The sequence below is a fragment of the Oncorhynchus nerka genome, linkage group LG7 (genome assembly GCF_034236695.1).
Source record: "Oncorhynchus nerka isolate Pitt River linkage group LG7, Oner_Uvic_2.0, whole genome shotgun sequence".
NCBI lineage: Eukaryota > Metazoa > Chordata > Actinopteri > Salmoniformes > Salmonidae > Oncorhynchus > Oncorhynchus nerka.
The window spans coordinates 30,178,078-30,188,172 of record NC_088402.1 but is presented as its reverse complement, the minus strand read 5'-3'; the positions used below and the strand labels follow the sequence as shown (position 1 = coordinate 30,188,172).

Genomic DNA, 10,095 nt, shown 5'->3' with positions numbered 1-10,095 from the left:
GGAGATTTCTCTAGGGACTAAACGAATCCTCCTTTCCCACCATCATCTCATCTCACACAGCAGAGAGATTATTACTGTTTATTATACAAATATCAAACAAAGATAGGAATTGTAATTACCATCATGTCACTGTTTAAACATTTTTTAAATGTATTCTTCTTAACTGGGGCGGCAGGGTAGCCTAGTGGTTAGAGCGTTGGACTAGTAACCGGAAGGTTGCGAGTTCAAACCCCCGAGCTGACAAGGTACAAATCTGTCGTTCTGCCCCTGAACAGGCAGTTAACCCAGTGTTCCCAGGCCGTCATTGAAAATAAGAATGTGTTCTTAACTGACTTGCCTGGTTAAATAAAGGTTAAAAAATTATTTATTTTTTAACTGAATTTCATACATATCTGCCAATAATGGGTTCCATTTCAACCAACTGTCGAATAATTGTATAAAAATAGCAAAAACATAACGACTGTCTCACACAAAAACTGGTTTGTTTCTTCCTAATTTCTTTAAAGACAATTTTGACCCTCGGTTCATAGCCTTGTCTGAGTGGATTACTAAAATGTCTATTGGACTTTGTCTGGTTAACTTTACCCTGTCTTGACAGTAACATGGTTTTCAGTGAAACCAACGGCACTTAAAATATCCACAAATTCAGAGTGAATAGCAAATGTATAAGATTGTTTTTGTAACAGAGCGGTGTTTCATTTAGTTTAGAATAAATAAACCTGTAAAACAAATGGTTCATATGCACCAATCTGTTACAGTAAGTCGTATGATAAGCTTCAAGAAGCCTAATCTGAGCTCAGACAGACACTACTTTGTCAGTACAAGTGAGATGAGCAATAAAAAACAAAACATGTTATAATATACATTTGAATCAGACAGACCAACAACAAAAAACCATCCAAACCATAATAATATATTATCTTTTACAAACGTTTCCCTATATCAGGGTTGCTTATATATCCCTTTGTCACAGCTTGTACAGTACAGGAAGTTTTGATTGATTGGTTGTTCAGAGATGTAACCACTCTCCTAACTAATACTAACCCCTCCCATTACATTGTCCAGGGAGGTGCTATGTGCAAATTTGAAATGGCACACTATTCCTTATATAGTGCATTAACTTTGTAGTGCACTAAGGGAAATAGGGTGCCATTTTGAATACGACCTATATCAGAAGAGAAGGCGTGGGCTTCTTCCCTGGCCACGCCTCCTTGGCGTATTTCTTCTTGCGTGGTTCGTTGAGCGCCTCGGCCGTGTATGGTCCAGGGGCAGGGTTAGCAGCAGGGTTGAGGGTGACGGAGGTCTGTGCTGAGGCTGAGGTGGGGGAGAGGTCCACCTCTGGAGCAGGGTTAGGGAAGACCAGCGGCAGGCCCCCCAGGATAGTAGCTCCAGCCTGGGCCGCGGCGGGGAGGGAGCCGGCCTCTCCACTGGTGGGTGGGAGGTCTCCATAGAGCCCTCCACTGAAGGGGAAGTTCTGCATGCGTCTGGCCACAGAGTCCTCCAGACCTAGTGAAACGTGACCCTCCATCTTCCTCTTCTGATTGGGTAGCAGGGTTTAGGTGGAAATGAGAAGATTGAAGATGGCAATACAGTAGCGTCAATTATAAAGCACTGTGAAGTACTCTGACAAATGTCTTAAAAGGGATTTATAAATTAAATGGGATTGATATGATCAATCTCAATTTGTCAACATAAAACCACTTTTTGCATAGATTTATTGATTGCGATCGGTCAACACCAAGGTTATTATAGTTGTTTTTGTTTCCATTCTTTTTGTTATTTGAAATTCAATTTTACTTTCAGTTCATTTTCAGACCTGATTTGCTCATTTGTTTTTTGTTTTAGTAATATAACGTTACAAATATTTCTATTTTGTTTTTATATTATTTAGACTCGGTTTTAGTGTTAGGAACAGAAATCATGCATTTGTGTTGTATAGTAATAAACAAGGTGATGGTAAGGTCATAGATAGGGTTAGGTTTAAATTATTAATTCAAACTCATTTAGACTTGGATTTAAAAGGAATAGTGCCGAGAATGGTGCAAAAAACATGGTGGAAAGAAACTCTCATCCATGTTTACACCAATCCAATGCTTTTTCACTTGAGTTGTACATGTAAGAAGAATATAAGGTATTTTCATAGATGACGGTTTTACCATTTAGAAATTAAAGCACATTATGTACCTAGTCCCCCATTTGAAGGTGTCATAAGTAATTGGCCAAATTTACTTAGATGTGTATTAGAGTAGTGGGGGGAGTCACTTATATTTTGGAGTCACTTATATTGTAAGTAAGAATAGAATGTTTCTGAACACCTCTACATTAATGTCCATGCTACCATGATCACGCATAATCATGAATGAATCGTGAATAAGGAAGAGAAAGAAAGTTACATAAAGGTATAAATAAATAAAAAGCTAGATACATTTACACACCAGCTTCAGTAGCTTGAAAATCCCATTTAAATGTTTGCCCAAAGTAAGAAAAAGGAAACAAAAAAAGCATAAAGTAAGAGATGGACTTAAAGAAGTAAAACAACTTTTGCAATTTTTCCAAGAATCATCCCCGGCATAAAGCAAGAGATGGACTTGAAGAGGTTTACCTTGATAGGGACAACAGCAGTCTGTACCATGTTCCTGAAGCGCCCTACTGACGGGTCCACGTCCTCTGTAAAAACAAGAAAACACACAGGATTACATTATTCATTGTGCGTGCGCATCTACATTCGTTCATGGTTGTGTGTTCTTGCATGTCTGTGTGCACATGAGTGTCATCAACCCTAACTACAGTAACACACCTGGGTTGATGACCTCCTCCTCCTCGCTGAAGGAGACCCTGCTGCTCCTCCTCTTCCTCTTGGGCCTCACGATGTCCAGGTTTCCATCCTCAATGGTCAGGGTGGAGATACGCTTGTTGTGGGCCGTGTTGAACTCTGTCAGGTTCTAGAACAGGGAAAACAAGAGGATAGCTGTGGTCAGGGTCATCAAACAGATCGAGAAACAAGAAAAGTATACTACATAAGTTGCTTGCACAAAACATGCTACTCTCTCACAAGAACACGACACACCCTTACCTCCAGCTCGGTCTCCTCCTCAGGTAGACCCAGTAGTCCTTTGAGCTCCTCATCCTCCCCTGCCTTCACCTCTCCCCCAGGTATGGTGCTGATCTGGGGCTGGGGCTTCTCTCTCAGGGTGTAGACCCGTGTGGACGCCCCGAACGACATAGTGGAGTCGATGGGCACCTGCTGGGGCTTGTGGGGCTCCAGACGGATATGACCGAGAAATGTACCATGAGCTGAGGGGACAGTGTAACATGGATTGTCCTTTTTTGAAATTTCACTTCATGCTGAAAGTTGAAGTTGACATACTGTATATTGTATTTGGCATCTACAATGATGTGGCATGACCCAAATCGTTTTGTACCAGGGACCAGCAAGCTATGGTTCTCTTTCTTGGACGAATATCTACACTGAAACAAACACTTGACAACTAACTTAATAGTGTCAGACGACCAAGGAACACTGCAGGATATTAAGGAGTATAGATACTCACTGCTGTTGAGGTCGATCAGGAAAACCCTCTTGAGGTGTCTGTGGTAGACCAGGGCTGAGTGGACACGCGAACACGACTGGTGGTCTATGGTGAAGTCACACACGTCTGGATTCCGCCCAAACAGATAATATTTCTTCTCGTCAATGATTAGCTTCTACAAAATGAAAAAAGGCAGGATGAAATGTGAAGAGAGTTGCCTATCTAAGGTCATGGACTGGTATTGCAATTGTTCTGTATATATACACACAAAATATGTTTTGTCGTCACATACACCAGATAGGTGCAGTGAAATGTGTAGTTTTACAGGGTCAGACATAGTAGTACAGTGCCCCAGGAGCAAATTAGGGTTAAGTGCCTTGCTCAAGGGCATTTTAGGGTTATATTATGTGAAGGTCTTTGAAAGCCTTGGAATCCAAGGGGTCACTTGATACAAGCTACGTATTCTGCACACAGAAGAAGCAAGAGCAATGTCTATGTGTAGTTATTTTTGGTCCAGCACCAAAAGCTGTTATTGTCTTGAAGGTGGAAGTTGGGGTCAGGGTTAAGACTAGGCTAGTAGACTTACCTCTACTAGCTTGTCTCCCTTCACAACATCTAGATGAAGTCCAGGGGGAGGTTTCCCTGCCCTGACAAAACACACATAAGGCAGACACGCACAGTGAACGTTAATTGCATGCCATAATTATGCCTTTATTCAAGACTGTGGTTTCACTGCCTTGCTGCAAAAGCAGTTTAACAAGACTATGGGTTTGCATGCCATTTATTCTAATAATTTGTGTAAACTGCTCAAGCAATAATCTTACTGTAATTCTTATCTCGGGAAAGGAATAGGATTGCAAATCCTGCATAACAGTAAGCATTCGGGAACACCAATAATGTTACGCCATAGAGCTTTATCAAACCTTGACGCTGGACTTCATTGACAAGTTAACGTTAGTTAGTAGAATGTTCTTCAACAGCTAGCATATGACTGTGACTGAGCACTTCAAGATCATAGCCAAGTTAGCCAGATAGCTTGCTAGTTTCTAGCAAATACACTACAGCCTATTTCGATACGAAAATCTTGTTTATTTCGCCGACAATGGACCTTACAACACTCTACTGCATGCTTTTGATTTTTGACAGTCAAAATTATGCATTAGACATCGTCGCAGGTCTTACCATGACGGGCAGTCAAAAAGAGGCGTGTTAGTGCTTGAGTTTGCTGCCATCTTACACCGTGCACTAGTGAATGCTGGGAAAGTGAGGACTTCAGGTTAGTCTGTAGAAAGCTGGGTATCGTAGTTTATGATGAAATACTTTATTGAAAATTAGCCTACTGTTATTTTGAAGTTTAGATAAAATTGTGGAAGTTTGTCACCATGTTGTTGATTATTTTACTAATCAAGACAGTAAAATGATTTATTTTCATTGCATGTGTTCGTTTAGCCAATCAACATTTTACACTGTGCATCAGCTGTCACATACCATTGAGGACCTCAAACAAAATAAAACAAGGGCAGTTAACACATTTCCCAAAATCTCCCTATTTGAGTGTAAATAATAAATAAACAAATACATTCTAAAGAACTGGTCCCATCACAAGTATCAGTCATGCATGTTGATAAACCAAAATGTTCTGTTTTATTAAACAAATTCCAATAGCCATTCATGTAAGTGGACCTGAAACAACAGAAGACATTCTCTAGCCCGTAGTGGACCAGAAATGCTTGTCAATGGTGGAGAAAATGTGGCCTTCACTAATTAGTAACTCCAAGGACTGGTTACATGGAGTAAAGGCAAAGGATTAAGAGCCAAAAACCCCCAATTTCTCTACAATTTAAAACATTTCCCCCCTACTAAACACATCCAAATAAAGAAAGCACATCCGTTACTTGATGACAGTCATGCTGAGGTAATCCTGCTTAATGTGTAGCTCCTGTTGACTGATGCCCCTGGGCTTTTGAGTCTGAGCAGCTCCTGAGCAGATTCAACACCTTTACAGGAGGAGAAATAAAGCCATGTAAGAATGTGTATACACAGGTAGCCCAATTCTGATCTTTTTTCCACTAATTTATCTTTTGATAAATCATGTCAGATCTTTTTACGAGCTGATCAGATTGGTCAAAATACCAATTAGTGAAAATACATCTCAGAATTGGACAGCTTTAGAATGAAACTGCATACCGAGGCCTTATCCAGAAACAACCCAGACCCCAAGACACTTATATCCTTTTCACACATACTTAGCCTAGCCAAGCTTAGCTGTACTGTGTTGGCCTGGTTACACATTGACGCTAGTTGCTGGAACTATGCTGGTAAGGACAATGTGAAAATAAAAAGATCTGAACCAACATAGAACAGTTCAGGTCACCCCTATAGTCAATCAGGCATTAGAAGCTAGGGTCTAGGCCTATCAAACAACTCTGGACCTAGAAGCCAGTTCCACTGCATGTTTTCATTGTTCCCCTCTAATCAGGGACTGATTTAGACCTGGGACACTAGTTGTGTGCAATTAATTATCAGGTAGAAAAGGAAAAGCAGCAGGCTTCGGACCACGTGGGGTAAGAGTTGAGTACCCCTGGTCTAGGCGTTGTTTCTGCTGCTGGGCTAAAGAACAGACCTGGCTCTGATTGGTACTCAGCCCGTACGTTGATGCGTCTGTCCCCAGCATTACCACCACTACACAGGTTCCTGTTGTGCTGCATGTGGGCCTGCACTACCTCCAGCATGTGAGGTGACCTCATTCAGGTCCTCAAGGCAACAGCGGTTGAAAGCCAACAATGACCTTTGGCCCTGGCAGGAGATACATAAAGGGGGACATGATGTGCCATAATCATGCATACAAATACTAGACTTGAAGTACTGAATGGAATACATTTATCTGAATGATGCACAGACTTCCAGAGACTTTGACATAAGTCCCTGGGGGAACAGTATATTATGCCCTATTTTTTAAAGACCTAGTTTTTATTTGAGCCATTTGTGGACGAAGACCTATAACTACTTACCGCAGTGTACACCCATAGCTTTACGTCCAACAGTGGTCCAGTCATGTCGTCCAGAGTACAGGATATTGGTTAATTTCATTAAGAAATCAAATACAGACCAGTGTGCAATCAATGCAACACTGCCACAACAGTTTGTGTGTGACCAGGTATTTCATGGTGAAAGAGGTGGATAAACATGATATAAGACCTACTGAGAAAGGGCTCTAGCTTTCTCTACGAACAGGGACCCTCACTCACCTGGTGGAACAGAAACACTCACCTGGTTGACTTCGATGTCTCCAACACTGAAGACTTCCCTGGCTGTGGCAGACAGTAGCTGGGACACTACATCATCTGGAGGGCTGAACTCTGTCACAGCAGGTAATTGGAAAAGCATCACAATTTGGTACACTAAAGCTCATCTACTTTCTAAAGACAGGAATGCTAACTCAATGCATTCCAAGACAACATTGTGTCATTGTGCAGTTATGGGTTATGTGATGGCATCAGGGTTCAAATAAACACCTTGGTTTTCTGTCCTGACTGGGAGGTGGTGAATCCACCTGGGGACTGGTGGTACCTGTATTCACTTCCCATATCAGAGCCTCTGTTGTATCCTTTGGGAAAACACATTGAACTACACAACACATCTACTGAAAGTAAGCAGGAACAAATGAGTGACTAAAACTTTAAAACCGCTAGTTAAATTCATTTGTGATACCTCTGAGCTGCATTGCAGGTCCCTTAACTCACCTTGAACCCATGTCGTTGGAAGAGGGATTTTAGATTTGATAACGAGAACTACCCCATGAGATTGAAAGTAGGTGTTAGTTACTCTGTTGACAGATTAACATTTTGCTAGTGAGCTGAAATGTGGCATTCAATTAACCAGAAGCTGAAGAGAATCAACTATATACCCTTTGTTGATTGGAAAGGTTATCTACCACTCAATTAGCAGCTAAATTAATGGAAAACTTGCAGGCGAGTTGATTCTCACTAAAATATTCACTATGTAATCTAACAGGACTTTTTTTTACATGCAAGAGGACTTTGCTAATACAATAGTTTATTTTTGTTGGTTTTATTTATAATTCAACAATGAATGACACTTATTACAGCATGTATTGATCCATTTAATTTAATCTCTTCAAAAATATCTTACATTGAAATACAAAGGAAATACTGTTCATAGAAAAGTTTGAGCCCCTCCCCCCCACACACCTGGTTGTAATGTACATTGGTGCTTGGTTATTTTCAACTGATGAGGTTTCTCTTTGTAATGGGTCCTGTTCTGAATAGGGCACTTATGATGTGTGTCCCAAATCCACCCTTTTCCATAATATATATAGTACTGTTAGACCAGGGCCTGTGGTCAAAAGTAGTGCACTTAGGCAATAGGGTGACATTTGGGCACAGGTTTCACCAAAGATGACACATCTGAGTCTGGTAGGATTATATTTCAGGCAACAAGCTCTTTCCCCATATCAAGCTCATCAGAAGCAGCAAAGACGTTTGAGTTGTTGACCCCGGTTGTGTGTACCCAATCTTGTTACACAAACCAACTTTCAGCCAATACAGTCTCCAACTAATTATAAACACACTTCTGTATCAATGACAGAAGATAACGGAAGCTGAAGTAACTGTTGAAAAAAAAAGAAAACCCATCACAGCAAATATACAACTCACTGTCAAGGCCCTTGAAAACAGAATGTAGTAATCCAGTCACGTCCATGAGCCTCCTCCTGTAACCTCTGTAGTAGCTCATATACAGTATATAGTCAGAGTGCACAAAACATTAGGAGCACCTGCGCTTACAGACCGACCAGGTGAAAGCTATGATCCCTTAATGACGTCACTTGTTAAATCAACTTCAAAATCAGTGTAGCTGAAGGGGAGACTGGTTAAAGAAGGATTTTTAAGCCACGAGACAATTGAGATATGGATTGTGTGACATTCAGAGAGTGAACGGGCAAGACAAAAGATTTAAGTGCCTTTGTACGGGGTATGGTAGTAGGTGCCCCAGTTGGAGAATGTCAAGAACTGCAACACTGCTGGGTTTTTCACAGCTCAACAGTTTCCCATGTATCAAAAATGGTCCACCAGCCAAAGGACAGCCAGCCTACTTGACACAACTGTGGGAAGTATGAGTCAAAAAAGGCCAGCATCCCTGTGGAATGCTTGACACCTTGTAGAGTCCATGCCACAATGAACTGAGGCTGTTGTGAGGGCAAAAGATGGTGCAACTCAATATTAGGAAGGTGTTCCTAATGTTTTGTACACAGTGTATTTTGCGTTCTGATGGGGTACAACAGTTTAAACTCATGAGGCATCAATTTATATTCTTCGTGAATCAATGGGTACTTCTAAATGAATGATAAGTCCAAAAATGGATGTAGCAACTACTGATTTCCCCTTTAATAAAATATCCATCTAAAAGCACAATCCGTGCTAACATTATGGGCGTAAAATAGTTGAGATAAGAACCCCAAAGTCAAAATTCTCAACAAAAATGTGCCTGGCCGACACAAAATCAAACAATATAGTGCTATACGTGCTAGTGTGTGGAGATATTCAAATAAAGCATAAAGTATGTTAACATCATGAAAGACCAGAGTATTTTGGCAATGGAAGACATTTTAAAAAGGTAGTAATAATGCAGGCGACAGCCAGGTCGTACGAAACACATTTTACAAGTTCTGCCACTGTTTAAGAATGACACTCAAACTACATTTTCAGATGAACATTTGATGGTATTGATACGCTCCCACAACTGTTAGAAGCGCAGAAAGTTTGGACTTGCAAGGCGATAAGCCGGGATCCCGAGATGAGCCTTCCTGTACGTCTTTCAACTATACCAAAAGCCTAAATAGGTTTAGTATGGGTCTGTCGGAAGGAAGCATGGAGAAAGGGATTACCGGTACGAGCCAGGGTAAACTGAGGTGTGTGTGAGAGATTAAAACGGGGGTAACTACAGTCAGTAGTTGCCCCTAATTTTTTATTTATATACATATATACACACATACATACATACATACATACATATATATATATATATAAATAAAAGAGAAGGTTAAACAAATGGTATTGTGTCAAACTATTGCGCCTCTGGGCTCAGGGAGGTGTGTGTGCTGGTGTCTCCCCTCGCTCTCTCTTCCTCTTTGAAGGTGCGAGGCATTGCATGCATAAGTAGTTTTGTTTGACAATACATCCTCCAAGGCCACTAGTAAACACTGGTGTCGTCACACCATATCCAGCCTTCTCAAGGTGATAGATAGCAGGGTAAGTTAAGATAAAGGAAAACAAAATAAAAGTGCATTTGTCGTCAACTGATTGCCACTGAAGTAGAACCCCTAACCATACCGTTCACACAGGTTTAATTCATAACTAAACTGACCTCCAATTGTGAGAATTCAAGTCTAAATTCAAGCTCTATATTATATTAATAGAAGCAGGACACTGACTCTTCAGCCAAATATATTGATGTTGTTTGGGGTAGGAACACATTCCTTTATGCATTTAGAACAAGAAGCTTGTTGTCTCTGGCCCTTAAGTTGTGTGACTTAATTTAATTTACA

General features: G+C 40.8%; 1 protein-coding gene across 1 annotated transcript; it reads right to left on the bottom strand.

Moving 5' to 3' along the window:
* Positions 1-346: 346 nt before the first annotated feature.
* On the bottom strand, positions 347-5,416 carry LOC115132715 (nuclear inhibitor of protein phosphatase 1-like). The gene is made up of 7 exons (XM_029665437.2): positions 4,713-5,416; positions 4,117-4,177; positions 3,552-3,705; positions 3,074-3,294; positions 2,798-2,942; positions 2,603-2,667; positions 347-1,537 (listed from the first exon to the last, which is right to left on the bottom strand). Exons 1-7 carry the CDS (start codon positions 4,760-4,762, stop codon positions 1,166-1,168), a joined length of 1,068 nt encoding a protein of 355 aa, XP_029521297.1. The 5' UTR covers positions 4,763-5,416; the 3' UTR covers positions 347-1,165.
* Between the last annotated feature and the right edge of the window lie 4,679 nt (positions 5,417-10,095).

Coding starts and splice junctions, on each gene's coding strand:
- LOC115132715 (XM_029665437.2), bottom strand. CDS start 4,762: ATGGCAGCAAACTCAAGCACTAACACGCCTCTTTTTGACTGCCCGTCA. Junction 2,943..3,073: donor AGGAGGAGACCGAGCTGGAG/GTAAGGGTGTGT, acceptor TCCCTGTTCTAG/AACCTGACAGAGTTCAACAC. Junction 2,668..2,797: donor GGAGGAGGTCATCAACCCAG/GTGTGTTACTGT, acceptor TTGTTTTTACAG/AGGACGTGGACCCGTCAGTA.